Source organism: Cebus imitator, unplaced genomic scaffold (genome assembly GCF_001604975.1).
Source record: "Cebus imitator isolate Cc_AM_T3 unplaced genomic scaffold, Cebus_imitator-1.0 Scaffold149, whole genome shotgun sequence".
NCBI classification, from domain to species: Eukaryota; Metazoa; Chordata; class Mammalia; order Primates; family Cebidae; genus Cebus; species Cebus imitator.
The window spans coordinates 2,443,093-2,459,188 of record NW_016107464.1 but is presented as its reverse complement, the minus strand read 5'-3'; the positions used below and the strand labels follow the sequence as shown (position 1 = coordinate 2,459,188).

At 38.6% G+C, this 16,096-nt stretch overlaps 1 protein-coding gene across 4 annotated transcripts in view; it reads right to left on the bottom strand.

Annotated features, from left to right (window-relative positions):
- RECK (reversion inducing cysteine rich protein with kazal motifs) overlaps positions 1-16,096 on the bottom strand; it is an 88,410-nt gene that overhangs the window by 20,451 nt on the left and 51,863 nt on the right. For all 4 annotated transcript variants that reach the window (XM_017543151.1, XM_037743692.1, XM_017543149.1 and 1 more), the window contains 3 exons: positions 14,753-14,932; positions 2,954-3,166; positions 421-557 (listed from right to left, as the gene is read on the bottom strand). In XM_017543151.1, coding sequence (XP_017398640.1) covers positions 421-557; positions 2,954-3,166; positions 14,753-14,932 — 530 coding nt within the window. The remainder of the gene's footprint in view (positions 1-420; positions 558-2,953; positions 3,167-14,752; positions 14,933-16,096) is intronic.

Genomic DNA, 16,096 nt, shown 5'->3' with positions numbered 1-16,096 from the left:
ATTGGGTAAGTCCAAGCCAATGTCTGGCTGTCATCCACTGATAGCTGATGACAAAAAGCTGATAGTCTCTGAGGGAAAACTCCACCTTCTAGTCATTAATATGGTAAGAAGACAGCAATGATATGGAGCTTGTTATCTGAGAATGCTGGCTTCCTGAGTCACTGCTTAGAATTCCTGACTGACAACAAACAGTTCCTATCTCCTCAGACGATAGAAAAATCACTTCTGCTTACATACTTTAAGACAACAATTATTTCCTGGGCCAAAAAGGCCAAGCAAACAAGAGTCTGTGATTGAGATGGTATCATTGAACCCCATGTTCTCAACAGATAAATGCTCATCCAGAACAAATAGCAAAACAAATAGTTGGAAGAGAGAAGTATTTGAAATCTAAAATCACACATACAAAAAAGTACTTACTAAGATATGTATCCAAAGGTATACAATTCTTCAGATCATCTGTAGGTGACAGAAGCTCACAAATACTTTCAGCTGTGTGGTCTTCAGGGAATTTGTTCTGGTCTCCACATTTTTTAAGAATCTCCACACAATCTGATCTTGAAAAGAAAAATGCACATAAATTTAGCGCTTGAGGAACTCCTCATGTTGTCTAGTCAGCATCACTTGTTTCTGAAGCTTTCCAGAAAGTGAGTTTTTATAACTTAACATGTTTCATAATTGGTTAAGTATGGCAAAAAAGAACAGGAGTCACAGTAGATCTCAGGTTGAATAATAAATTCAAAGCATCCCAAACTTTCTCTTGTCTGAGACCAAGGCCCTTACTCAAATTGTATACTTCTTCGTACTGTTACTACCAGTAATGTGGCTTTTCAGTATCTTTGAAAGGAATTAAATGAAGCTAGTCTGATTTACTCTCCGCAAAAATCATATATCCTCACTTCCAGGACCTTATGCTTGCTTGTTTGCTTGCTTGCCTCCTTTCTCCTTCCCTTCCCTTCCTTGTCTTTTCTTTTCTTTTTTTTTTTTTTTTTTTTTTTTTGGGTTTTTTTTTTTTTTTTTTTTTTTTTTTGAGACGGAGTTTCGCTCTTGTTGCCCAGGCTGGAGTGCAATGGCGCGATCTCGGCTCACTACAACCTCTGCCTCCTGGGTTCAGGCAATTCTCCTGCCTCAGCCTCCTGAGTAGCTGGGATTACAGGCATGCGCCACCATGCCCAGCTGATTTTTTGTATTTTTAGTAGAGACGGGGTTTCACCATGTTGACCAGGATGGTCTCGATCTCTTGACCTCGTGATCCACCCGCCTCGGCCTCCCAAAGTGCTGGGATTACAGGCGTGAGCCACCGCGCCCGGCCCCCTTGTCTTTTCTTAAGTCTCTTTTTAGTTATCAAATTAATGCCTGGCCTATAACAACTGGAAAGTCCACTACTTTAAAATGTTCTTAGTCTTCAATAGGGATGTGACTCCTACAAGGTTTCTGTACTAAGAGTCTACATGTTCCCCTCTTGTTGCCTGATTCTTGTCACCTAATTGTTACACCTCAGTATTTCCCCTATCAGGTTATCCTCAAGCCACGTCAGATAATCAGGTTATCCGCAAGCCATGTCCCCTATCAGGTTATCCCCAAGCCATGTCAGACTAGACTCTGTTTAAGATTGAAATTAATAAGGTACAGAGCAGCACTGAGCCACTCAGGGGCTAGATATTAACTTGGTTTTAGAAAACTTTTGGAAAAAAAGATATGTGAAGAACAATGGGCAGATTACTATGTGTTAAATGCTTTTGGTTTCACCCACTATAGCAGCTCCTATCTTTACTTGATCCTAGATTTCCTAAGCAAACCATTCAAAAATGTTTACTAGAGGCCGGGCTCAGTGGCTCATGCCTGTAATGCCAGCACTTTAGGAGGCTGAGGTGGGTGGATCAGGAGGTCAGGAGACAAGATCATCCTGGCTAACATGGTGAAACCCCGTCTCTACTAAAAATACAAAAAATTAGCTGGGTGTGGTGGCACGTGCCTGTAGTCCTAGCTACTTGGGAGGCTGAGGCAGGAGAATCACTTGGAGCTGGGAGGAGGAGGTTGCAGTGAGCCAAGATCCCGCCACTTCTCTCCAGCCTGGGTGACAGAGCGAGACTCCATTTCAAAAAAAAAAAAAAAAGCTTACTAGAAACAGGCCTTAATGACTGCATTCACTAACTCGTTTACTCAGCAAGCATTTAGGGAATACCTACTGTGTCAGGATTATGCTAATACCTGAAGAGGAGAAAAAGAGGAAAGGGGATACACAAAAAATGGCTCAAGGAAGAAGTTCTTTTTTTTTTTTTTTTTTTTTTGAGATGGAGTCTTGCTTTGTCACCTAGGCTGGAGTGCAGTGTCGTGATCCTGGGCTCCAACAATTCTCCTGCCTCAGCCTCCCTAGTAAGTGGAATTTCCGGTGTCCACCAACACGCCCAGCTAATATTTATATTTTTAGTAGAGATGGGGTTTCACCATGTTGGCCAGGCTAGTCTCGAACTCCTGACCTCAAGTGATCCACCTGCCTTGGCCTCCCAAAGTGCTGGGATTATAGGTGTGAGCCACCATCACTGGCCAAATAAGCTCCTTAAGAAGAGCAAAGTCTAACAGAATATAAGACAAGTACACAAATTAAAATATAAAAATAGAATTGTGCATCAGAGGTATTTAATAAATGTTTCATGTACTAAGTTCCATAAGAGAAGTACAAATAAAGGTCTGTAGGAATCTGCAGTAAGGATAAATTACTTTCAGCTGGAGAAATCTGGGAAGACTGTACAGAAATGTCTGCTATTTCAGAGGAGACATAGGCAGTGGGTGGGTGATGAGGGGAGCAGTATTTCCACTAGAGGAGGAAAAAGTGGGAAAGCATTTGACATATGGGGGTGACAGGCAAAGGAAGTGGTGGGAGAGGCTCTGGCTAGAGATTATGGAGGGTCTGAACCAGAATGGGAGAATCATTAGGATGAAAGACACTTACTTGCAAATAATACTTCCCCGGGATTTACTATGACAAGGTTTAATCTGCAGTGAACAAGCTATTGCTTTCCACATCTCTGGCTGGCACTTTTTAATATCGAGAACAGGTATATTGATAAATGGCATCTTTATGCTTCCTTTCTCCCACAACTTCATGTCATTCATGGCTCCTTGATCTGACTGTGCATTACAACTCCTGAAAAGTTCTGTTGGCCTAAAGAGAAAAAAGGCCAGAAAGAATCAAGAGGCAATTATTTTCTAGAGAGAAGCAATGAGTAAAATCCTGACACAGTAATGCATCAGAAAAGTCTGGTTTTCTTAAAGAAGAAAGCACCTACAACCCATGAAAGGATATCAGCTTCAACTGTATGAAGATTCAATGTAGATACCAGCATTCAACTCTGATTGCATGTTTTCTTTTTAACAGATTCTTGTGAGGCAGTTTAAAACTTCACAATGCTCCAAACAAGACTATTATCCCCAGACTGTCCCATTTCATTTCATAAATAAATATTATGAGGCCAACTTTTAAAAATGGCAAGGTAATTTACAAATCAAAATGCACCGATTTTATGGGTATAGCTTGATGTGCTTTGACGAATGTGTACATCCATAAGCACATCTAAATCAGTTAAGGAACACATCCAACATTTCAGCCAGTTCCCTTGTATCCCTGTTGAGTTAATGCCTCTCTGCTGACTGCAACTCAGGGGCCATCACTATTTATACTTATATCACCATAGATGAATTTTGCCTGTGCTAGGCTGGGTACAGTGGCTCACACCTGCAATCCCAGCATTTTGGAAGGCCAAGTTGGGAAGATAGCTTGAGCTCAGGAGTTTGAGACCAGTCTGGGCAACATAAAGAGATTTCGTCTCCATTAAAAAAAAAAAAAAAAAAAAATAGCTGGTGTGGTGGCATGCCTCTAATTCCAGCTGCTTAGGAGGCTGAGGCAGGAGGATTGCTTGAGCCCAGGAGCTCAAGGCCAGCCTGGGCAATATAGCAATACCCTATCTTGAAAAAAATTTAAGCAGATTTTAAAGTAATTATTAAGTTATTTAAAATTATAACAAACCCATTACATGTTAATATAAATATTACTCTTATGAAAAATAACTATTTTCCAAAATAAACATTAGTGAGAACAGTAGGACTACTTTACAGTTTTGCAAATACTCAGGTGGATTTTCATATCTGCTTCTGAATTCAATCTGTTGCTGTACCACGTTTTACAGTGACTGGAAACATCCACTGTTTTGTTGTTGTTTTTGAGACAGGTTCTTACTCTGTCACCCAGGTTGGAGTGCAGTGGCATGATCAGCCATCACCTCCTGGGCTCAGGTGATCTTCCCACCTCAGCCTCCCCAGTAGCTGGGACTATAGGCACCCACCACCACACCTGGTTAATTTTTGTATTTTCTGTAAAGACAAGGTTTTGACATGCTGCCCAGGCTGGTCTCGAACTCCTGGGCCCAAATGATCCGCTTACCTGAGCCTCCCAAAGTGCTGGGATTATGGATGTGAGCCATTGCGCCTGGCCTAGAACATTTTCATCACTCTATAAAGTACCATTGTGCCCCACTCTAGTCAATCCTTGCTTCCAGCAGAGGAAAGGATATCCTGATCTTTATCACCATAGATTACATTTGCCTATTCTTGGATCTCATGCGTCAAGAATGTATTCTGTGTCGGGTTTTTTTTTGCTCAATATAAGAGTCATCCATTGCTATCCCATTGTTTGGAAGCACCACATGTTATATATATTCTTTCATTCTCCTGTTAGATGTTTTGGGTCCTCTCTTCCATTTTTTGGGCTATTATGAATAAGGGTACTAGATAAGCCTTTCTTTGGACATATTTTTTCATGTCTCTTAAGTAAATGCTTTAGGATAAAATTGTTAGGTCATAGATCTAACTTTTGAAGAAATTGAAAAAAAGCTCCAAAGTCCTTCAACTATCTTCTACTCCCAGTAGTAACATACTATGAGAATTCCACTTGCTTCATATGCTTGCCAGTCTTTTAATTTCAGGCATTCTTGTGAGGGTGAGGAGGCATCGAATTGCTATTTTAATTTGTATTTTGCCATGACTAATCATAATGAACCCTTTAATGTACTAGATGGCTATTTCTTTTAAAAAATTTTTTTAATAGACAAAAATTATATATTTATTGTGTGTAACATATAGTATGTTTAAATATATATACATGTGGAATGGTTAAATTAAGCTAATTAAAATATGCATTACCTCACATACTTATCATTTTTTTGTATTGAGAACATTTAACAGCTACTCTTTCGGCAACTTTCAAGTATACAATTCACTGTTAACTATAGTTACCACATTGTGTATAATAGATTTCTTTAACTTATCCCTCTTGTCTAAATAAAATTTTGTGTCCTTTGACCAACATTTTCCCAATCCTCTCCCCCTGCTTCCCTCTCCTCCTCCTGCACCACCCTCTCCAGCTACTCTCTGGTAACCACTATTCTATTCTCTGCTTCCATGAGTTTGATTTTTTTTTAAGATTTCACATGTAAGGGAGATCATGCAGTATTTGTCTTTCTGTGCCTGGCTTATTTTACTTAGTGTCCTCCAGGTTCATTCATGTTGTTGTAAAAGACAGCATTTCCTTCTTTATAAAGGCTGAATAGGATTCCACAGTGTATATATACCACATTTTCTTTATCCAATCATTCATTGATGGATACAGGTTGATTCCATATCTTGGCTATTGTAAATAATGCTGCAGCGAACATGGAAGTGAATATCTCTTCAACATGCTGATTTCCTTTCCTTTAGATATATTACCTAGTAGTGGAATTGCTGGATCATATGGTATCTTCTATCTTAAATTTTTTGAGGACCCTCCATATTGTTTCTCATAATGGCTGCACTAACTCAATATCAACAGTGAACAAGACTTCCCTTTTCTCCATATCCTTGCTAACAATTGTTATCTTCCATCTTTTTTATAATAGCCATTTTAACAGATGTGAAGGGATAGCTCATTGTGGTATTAATTTGTATTTCCCTGATAATTAGTGATGTAGAACATGTTTTCACATATTTGATTAAATGGCCATTTTGATATACTACTTTGTCTTTGAAAGTTTTTTGCATAATTTAAAAATTAGGTTGTTGTACTTATTATCCTGAGGTTGTAGGAGTTGTTTATATATTCTGGATACAATTTCTTTGACAAATGTGTGTGTGTGTGTGTGTGTGTGTGTGTGTGTGTGTGTGTGTATGCACGCACCTGTGCACAATACGTTGAATATTCCATCACAGTCTATGACTTGCCCTTTCAAGTTTTAAATGATATCTTTTGGAAAACACAAGTTTTTACTGTTGAAGTCTAATTAATTTTTTCCTTTAAAATTGTATATTTTGTGTCCTGTCTGCTAAAGCTCTGCCCATACCAAGTCTGTGAAGATGTTCTCCTATGAGCTTTATATATTTAGCTTGTATGTTTAGTTCTATAATCCATCTTGTTTTTGTTTGTTTGTTGGCTTTTTCTATGATCCATCTTGAAGCAATTTTTGTGTATGGAGTGAGACACAGGTTGAGGTTCTCTTTTTTCCCTCTTCATAAAGATATTCAATTATTCTAGTATTATTTGTTGAAAATATGTTTCTCTTTTTTTTTGTTTTTTGAGATGGCATTTTTGCTTTGTTGCCCAGGCTGGAGTGCGGCGGCAAAATCTTGGCTCACTGCAACCTCTGCCTCCTGGGTCCAAGCAATTCTCCTGCCTCAGCCTCCTGAGTACCTGGGATTACAGGCACCCACCACCATGCCTGGCAAGTGTTTGTATTTTTAGTATAGAGGAGGTTTCAGCATGTTAGCCAGGCTGGTCTTGAACTCTTGACCACAGGTCATCTAGCTCTGCCTCCCAAAATGCTAGGATTATAGGCATGAGTCACCATGGCTGGACTTTTTTTTTTTTTTTTTTTTGAGACAGGGTCTCACTTGTCACCCAGGTTGGAGTGCAGTGGCATGATCTTGGCTCACAGCAGACTCCACCTCCCAGGCTCAAGCTGTCCTCCCCGCTCAGCCTCCTGAGCAGCTGGAACTACAGGCACACACCAACATGCCAAGCTAGTTTTTTGTATTTTTGATAGAGATGGTGTACTGCCATGTTGCCCAGGCTGGTCTGGAACTCCTGAGCTCAGGCATTCCAACTGCCTCAGCCTCCCAAACTGCTGGGATTAGGTGTGAACCATCATGCCTGGCTGAAAAAATGTTTGTTTTTGCATTGAATTGCCTTGATGCTCTTGTTGAAAATCAATTTAATACACTTGAATTGAATTTCCTAATCTTTTATTGAGGATTTTGGCATTTCTGAATGACATAGGACTATAGTTATCTTGTTGTTGTTTTTTTTACAGAGAGAGAGTTTCACCATGTTGGCCAGGATGGTCTTGATGTCCTGACCTCATGATCCACCCACCTCGGTCTCCCAAAGCGCTGGGATTACAAGCGTGAGCCACCATGCCTGGCCTAGTTATCTTGTTTTTAATGTCCATGTTGGTTTTTGTATCAGGTAACGGTGGCCTCATCAGAGGAATTGGAATGTTATCTGTTTCCTGAAAAATTCTGTGTAATATTTGCATAATTTTTCCCTTAATGTGTTTGGCAAGCATTACCAGTAAAGCCAGAAGTTTCCTGTGTGTGAACCTTTATAATTACAAATTCAATTTCTCTAATAGTTATACGAATAATCCTAATTTTCATTTCTTCTTACATTAGTTTTCCTTTTTAAGGAATGCATCAATTTCATCTAAATTGGAGGATTTACTGGCATAAAGTTGTTCATAGTATTCCTTTTATTTTTTGAGACAGAGTCTTGCTCTGTTGCCCAGGCTGGAGTGTGGTGGTTGCGATCTTGGCTTACTGCAACCTCCGCCTCCTGGGTTCAAGCGATTCTTGTGCCGCAGCCTCCTGAGCAGCTGGGATCACAGGTGTGTGCCACCATGCCTGGCTATTTTTGCATTTTTAGTAGAGACAGGGTTTCGTCATGTTGGCCAGGCTGGTCTTGAACTCCTGGCCTCCAGTGATCTACCTGCCTTGGCTTTCCAAAGTGCTGGGATTATAGGTTTAAGCCACCATGCCCAGCCAGTATTCCTTATTATCCTCTCAATGTCCTCAAAATCTGTAGTGATATCCTTACTCCTGATATCATTGGTAATTTTTATGTATATATGTAACTATTGTTTAAACAGTCTTGACAAAGAATGCATCATATAAAAAATCTTTTTGAATAACTAAATTTTGCCTTTGTGAATTCTCTCTAGTGCTCTCTCCTTCATTTATTTATTTTTATTTTATTTTATTTTTGAGATGGAGCGCCCAGCATGAAATGCAGTGCTCATTGCAACCTCTGCCTCCTGGGTTCAAGTGATTCTCCTGTCTCAGTCGCCTGAGCAGCTGGGATTACAGGTGCCAACCACCACACCAGGCTAATTTTTGTATTTTTAGGAGACATGGGATTTTGACATGTTGGCCAGGCTGGTATTGAACTCCTGACCTCAGGTGATCTGCCTGCCTCAGCCTCTCAAAGTGCTGAGATTACAGGCCTGAGCCACCATACCCTGGCTCATATTTAATTGATTTATGCTCTTATTATTAATTTTTTCTTACTTCAGGTTTAATTTGCTCTTCTTTTTCTAAGTTCTTACAGTAGAAACTGAAATTATTGGTTTAAAACTCTTCTTGGCTGGGCGTGGTGGCTCACGCCTGTAATCCCAGCTCTTTGGGAGGCCAAGGCGGGCAGATCACTTGAAGTCAGGAGTTTGAGACCAGCCTGACTAACATGGAGAAACCCCACTTGTACTAAAAATACAAAATTAGCCGTGTGTGGTGGTGCATGCCTGTAATCCCAGCTACTTGGGAGACTATGCCAGGAGAATTGGTTGAACTCAGGAGGCAGAGGTTTCAGTGAGCCGAGGATCTCGTTCTTGCACTCCAGCCTGGGCAACAAGATCGAAACGCTGTCTCAATATTAATAATAATAATACTAAAATAAAAATGAAGCTGTTCTTTACTAAATACATATTTAAAGCTATACATTTCTTTCTAAGTACCACTTGGCCATACCAACAATTTTTGATGTATTATGTCTTCATTACCATGCAGTTGCAAGTCTTCTCTAATTTCATTTGTGATTTCTTCTTTGTCTCATAGATTATTTAGAAGCATTTGTTTAATTACCAAGTATTTGGGAAGATTTCAATATAGTTTTTTATTGATTTCCAATTTGATTCTGTTGTGTTCAGAAAATATACTTTTTTATGATTTTCATCTTCTGACAGTGGTTGAGACTTGTTTTTTGACCCAGCATGTGTCGTTCAAATCCTCTGTATCCTCACTGATTGTTTTTCTATTTGTTCTATTACTGAGAGAGGGGTGTTAACATCTCTGAATATGATTGACTATTTCTCTCTCTTTAGTGTTTATTTCTGTTTTTAAGTATTTTGAGTATATACACCTATCTGACATTAGGCACATATATATTTAGGTTAATTGTATCTTCATGATAAATTGAACTTTTATCATTATAAGGTGATACTCTTTATCTCCAATAATATTCTTTGTCTTTCTAACAATCTCTGCCTTTCAATTGATGTTTTTAGTTCATTTACATTTATGTAATTATTGATATAGTTGGGCTTAAGTCTATCATTTTGCTGTGGTTTTCAATTTGTTTCCTTTTTTTTCTGTCTTCTTTTGGATGGGCCAAGTATTATTTTAGTGTTCCATTTCATATTTCCTATTAGCTTCTTAGCTATATCTCTTTGTATTATGTTTTAAATTAGTGGTTGCTCTAGGCATATGTCCATTATTTTAGTTTTCCTTGAATTAATACTAAACAATGTCACAAATAATGTAAGAAACTTATAACAGTATAATAATTTACCTCTGTCCTATCCTTTTTGCTGTTATATATTATATATTTTACTTCTATGTATAAATTCCACAATACATTATTTTTGCTTTAACCAATTGCTTTTGAAAAATAAAATATAAAAGAAAAAGAAAAGAAATTTTTTTTTTCATGTTTACCAACATTTACCAATTCCAGTGCTCTGTAGGTCTGAGTTTTCATGTGGCATTTTCCTTTAGACTGAGAATTTCTTATAGTGAGAGACTGCTAGCAGAAAATTCTGAGTTTTTTGTTTTGTTTGTTTGAGTAATATCTAGAAATACCTTTACTTTTGAAGAATATTTTCACTGAATATAAGATTCTTTTTGTTCTTGAGTACTTTAAGGATACTACTTGGGATACTACTTGATGGTCTTTGGTTCTCCATTGTTTCTGAAAGGAAGTCACTTGTCATTTTTATTGTTATTTCATCATATATAAATTGTCTTTTTTTCTCCCTTTGGCTGCTTTAACTATTTCTCTTTGCCTCTGGTTTTCAATAGTTTGACTATGATATGCTAGGTGTGTCTCTCTTTGTATTTATCTGACTTGGGGTTTACTAAGGTTTCCTAAAAAGTGGGTTAATGTATTCTATCAAATTTGGAAAAATTTCAGCCAAGGTTTAATCAAATATTTCTCTGCTCCTTTCTCTCCTTTTCTTCTGGGTTACTATTACAGGTGTTATATCACTTATTCTCTCTGTGCTTCAGTTTAGATAATTTCTATTGAGCAATCTCCCAGGTCACTGACCTTTTTCTTCTGCTGTGTCTATTTCCCATTCCCTACAATAAATTTATTTTAGATATTACATTTTTCAGTTTTAGAGTTTCCATGTGATTTTTTTTAGAGCGTCCATAGCTCTCCTCCATTCCCCATCTCACTTGTATCTATCTTTATCGATAGATCTTTCAATATATTTATCATAATTAATTTTTCATCTGCTAATTCCAATAGTTGGGTCACCAGTGGTATGATTGTTTATGATTGTTTTTTTCTCCTTTTTTTTTTTTTTTTNTTTTTTGAGACAGAGTCTCACTCTATAGCCCAAGCTGGAGCGCAATGGTGCAATCTCGGCTCACGGCAACCTCTGCCTCCTGGGTTCAAGTGATTCTCCTACCTCAGCCTCCCGAGTAACTGGGACTACAGGCTTGTGCCACCATGCATGGCTAATAATTTCTAGGCTTTCCTCACATTCCCACCTCAAATTTATCAACAAATCCTACCAGCTCTTCCTCAAAATAAACCACAAATCTTGATAGTGGTGATTGTTTCATAAGTGTATACTCATCTGCAAAATCATTGAGTTATATATATTAAATATGCACTGCTTTTTGCATATCAATCATATCTCAATAAAGTGGTTTTTTTTAAAAAGGCCACGCCCAAATCGGATGTCCTCTCATGATCCATTCCTGCCTGACATCATTTCCACCTAGGGCATGACTGCAGCAGCCTCCCACCTGGCTCCCTGCTCCACTCATTCTCCCGTTAATCCATTCTCCAGAGTGTCTTTGCAATCGTCCATCAGATCCTGAGACTTCCCTGCTCCAGTCCCTCCAGTGGTTTCCCATTTCATTCAAACAAATCCAACGTGCTCGCCATAGTTGAAAACCTGATCTGGCCCTGCCTGCCTTTTGCCCCTGCTTCTAGCACCCTGCTCTGCAACACTGGCTTTCTTTCTGTTTTTATTATTTATTTTATTTTCCCATAAGTTATTGGGATACGGGTGGTGTTTGGTTACATGAGTAAGTTCTTTAGTGGTGATTTGTGAGATCTTGGTGTACCTGTCATCTAAGCAGTATACACTGTGCCATGTAAGTTGTCATTTATTCCTCGCCCCCCTCCCACTCTTCCCCGCAAGTCCCCAAAGTCCATTGTATCATTCTTGCGCCTTTGCATCCTCATAGCTTAGTTCCCACATATCAGTGAGAACATACGATGTTTGGTTTTCCATTCGAGTTACTTCACTTAGAGTAATAATCTCCAGTCCATCCAGGTCATTGCAAATGCTGTTAATTCATTCTTTTTTATGGCTGAGTAGTATTCTGTTGCCTATATATACCACAGTTTCTTTATCCACTTGTTGATTGATGGGCATTTGGGTTGGTTCCATGGTTTTGCAATTGTGAATTGTGCTGCTATAAACATGCATGTGCAGGTATCTTTTTTGAATAATGACTTCAGTAGTGGAATTGCTGGATCAAATGGTAATTCTACTTTTAGTTCTTTTTTTTTTTTTGAGACAGGGTCTTGCTCTGTTGCCCAGACTGGAGTACAACTGCGCTATCTCAGCTCACTGCAACCTCTGCCTCCTGGGTTCAAGTGATTTTTCTGCCTCAGCCTCTGGAGTAGCTGGGATTACAGGCATGCGCCACCATGCCCGGCTAATTTTTTTTGTATCTTTAGTAGAGATAGGATTTCACCATGTTGGCCAGGGCTGGTCTCAAACTCCTGACTTCAGGTGATCCTCCCACCTTGGCTTCCCAAAGTGCTGGGTTTACAGGCATGAGCCACCATGCCTGGCCTGTTTTTCTCTTAACTATGGGTCATATTTCCTATTTTTTCTTATTTCTAGTAGTTTTTGATTGTATGAAGGACATTATACACGATGTTTGTAAGATTTAGGATTTTGTTATCTTCTTCGGAGGAATGTTGTTTTCATACTAGAAGGCAGTTAAATTACTGACAAATACTTCATTCTTCTGGAGGCAGCTTCAGGTTTTGTTAAGGTTTTTCAGCTTTACCCTTAGTTCTTGGATGTCATGGCCCTTATGGGGTTTACTAGGTCCTTCTAACTTGGCATGATCTGAATTCTAAATTGTCTGCCCAGCAAATGCTAACTGCTAAAATCTATGTTCACCTTCCCCTGGGTTCCTTGTAGTCTCATCCTGCACAAGTACAATTTAGGAGTCAGCCAGCCAAGGACTTAAAGGGCGTTTGTTTATGGATTCTGGGATGTTTCTTTTTGTAGTCCCCTCCCTTGTAGGATTTTTTTTTTTTTTTTTAAGAGATAGGGTCTTGCTATGTTGCCCAGGCTGGAGTACAGTGGCTATTCACAGGCGCCATCCCACAACTGATCAGCACAGGAGTTTTGACCTGCTCTGTTTCTGACCTGGGCCGATTCACCCTTCCTTAGGCCACCTGGTGGTCCGCTGCTCCTGGGAGGTCACCATACTGATGCCGAACTTAGTGTGGACACCTGACTGGCATAGCGCACTACAACTCAGAACTCCTGGGCTCAAGTGATCCTCCCACCTCAGCCTCCCCAGTAACTGGGACTTGCAGGCATGTGTCACTGCACCTGGCAGAACTTTTTTTTCTTCAATATCTAGCCTCACTGGCAGCACCAAATGCTGATATCTTACTCCTTAGGCCAAGACTGCTGCTTTCTGCTTGAACTCTACTCCCTGTGAAAGAAAACTGAAAATGCCTAGGAGGAAGAAGTGGAGAAACGTGGCTTTCGCTCAGTGTGGTTTCTATGTTTCAAGAGATGTTGGCCAGGCATGGTGGCTCACGCCTGTAATCCTAACACTTTGGAGGCCGAGGCAGGCAGATCACTTGAGGTCAGGAGTTTGAGACCAGCCTGGCCAACATGGTGAAACCTAGTCTCTACCAAAAATACAAAAAAAAAAAAAAAAAAAAAAAAAAAGCCAGGTGTGGTGGTGGGTGCCTGTAATCCAAGCTACTTGGGAGGCTGAGGCAGGAGAATTGCATGAACCTGGGAGGCAGAGTGTGCAGTGAGCTGAGACTGTACCACTGCACTCCAGTCTGGGTGACAGAGCAAGACTCTGTCTCAAAAAACAAAACAAACAAACAAAATGTAGACCGTCCTACTTTTGATCAGTCTCCAATACCTTCAAAACAACTGTTATTTTATATTTTGTGCAGAGTTCATATCTGGTATTGGCAGGGCTGTTATGCTCATACAAGCTACTCTACCATTATCAGAAGCCAGACCAGAACTAGGTGCTCAGTTTAACTTCAAACATTTCAAATGCACTCAATCTCTAAGTCAGGTTTTTACTGGCTAATAATCAATCACCAGTTGTAAAGATATCTTAATTGTCTCACTCTAAGTAATAATCTGAGTACTTTAAAAAAGATAAGATGTGTGTAGCTTGAAGTAAACACCATCTGACAAAAACATCTAGAAATTCCTTCTGGCCCAACTGAATGATTCTCTTTCCTTTTGCCCTCTTTATTTCTGGGTTATAGCTTATAAAACCAGCCACTACTTCTTTAGCAACTCTCCCTCTCTGGCTTCTGTATGGAGTTCTCTTATTTTGTGCTTCTGGTGCCCTTTTCTGTTTTCTTCAGTTTCTTCAACCATTAACTTCATTGATATGCTCCAAGGCTCAGTTCTTGACCCCTAATTTTTCTAATGACACTTGATATCCTAGGAAAACATCTATTTGAATTGCTTTTGCAAAGAAATATTTTTATATGAAACAGGAGACTCACTGAGAAGGAACCTCAGCCAGTCTGAAGGTCCTTTAAAGTAAACTGTTTAAAAGTGGACATTTGGATGATCAAATAGTTCACAATAATTTATTCCACAATGAATTATTTCCACTGGTGGTACAGTACAAAGAAGAGGGGACTGACGGCAGAAAAGATTCTTTGAATTCCAGAAGCTTGAGGTGTCTCCAGATTGGAAGGGACTTTGTAATAGTACTTCCTTTCCAAGAGGTGACTTACCAGATGAAATATTCATTTAAAAATGAAATCATAAAGAAATATGACTTCCTTTTAACCCAATAGGAACAAAATCAGGGTAAAGTGGTATTTTTACTTATTAAAAATTAATGATAAAATATTTCTATTCCATGTATAATAATTTGTTCTGGAGTAAAAAAAAAAAAAAAAATTTGTTCCTACCTGTTGTTAAAATTAGTACAGTAAGTAAGGTTTCTACAGCCCAACTGGCAAGGTTCCCGGACATCCGCTAAGCAGGTCAACATAGACACTTCCACTGGATTATATTCACAAAAGCGATCAAACTCTTGCCAACTCTGTGTATTGCCCCAGCTCATGCTGTAAAGTTTAGTGCAGAGTTCCCTGAAATAAGAGCACAATTGTAGAAGCAGACATGAACCAACCAAGTAAATATTTGATTTTCATAAAACTAAAACTCTATGAATTATAGACTTTGGAACATATGTAAGACAAAAAGTATAAAAACCAAAGACTATTTCCTAGAAACTAGAGCCAGAAAAAGTGATTGTTTTCCATGAAAAACAATTAGACTTCTTTTATCATCTACCTTTTTTCTTTTTGTCAAAGTTGCTAGAAATTTCAGTGCCAAATTTAATGTTCAATTCTATTTGTGCATCCTTAGTTCCTGGCACAATTATTTCCCCCTATTATCTTTCTGATTTCTTTTTTACTTTTACTTAAAGCAATGGTTTTACCTCCACAAAGATATATTCCCTTATATTTATGTTCAGACACAGAAAGTAAAACCAGGACATGGCCCTCTAGTTTCTTTTAAAAAGCATGATAGACTTAGGGTATATTAGTTTCTTCCTGAAAAACTATACTAAAGCCATTTATATTCCCTAAGATATTCCAAAGTCTCTATATACTATTGTAATTAATATATGACATTCTTATTTTTACAAAGCAACTTAAGTGTGTGTATATAGCTAAAACATTTGTACATTTTCTAAAGTGCTCTTACACATGATATTCATTAATTTTATTTATAAAATACATGTTTTACTATACAATAAAATTTTCATATTATTGAAATATACAAATTGTAAGTAAAAAATTTCATTCATCTTATATTTGGCTTCATATTTACCCCATGAGGAAGGTATCTTTACTTTTATGTTTATTCATTCACTCCACCAATGTTTATTGAGTGTCTATTTCGTGTGAGGGCCTGTTCAAAGCACTGGATATACAATGGTGAATAAAACAGACAAGGTCTTTGCTATGGGGGGTGGGGAGCTTATACATTATGGGAATAAGGAAGCTGAGATTAAGTTACATCAGGTACCTCAATCTGGAAACTTTCCTTTTTCTAGTCCTTAACTTTCTTTTTCTTTTTTTTCTGGAGACAGAGTCTCACTCTGTCACCCAGTCTGGAGTGCAGTGGTATAATCTCAGCTTACTACAGCCTCTGCCTCATGGGTAAGTGATTCTTGTGCTTCAGCCTCCCAAGTAGCTGGGATTATAGGTGTGTGTCACCACACCTGGCTATTTTTTTTTTTTTTT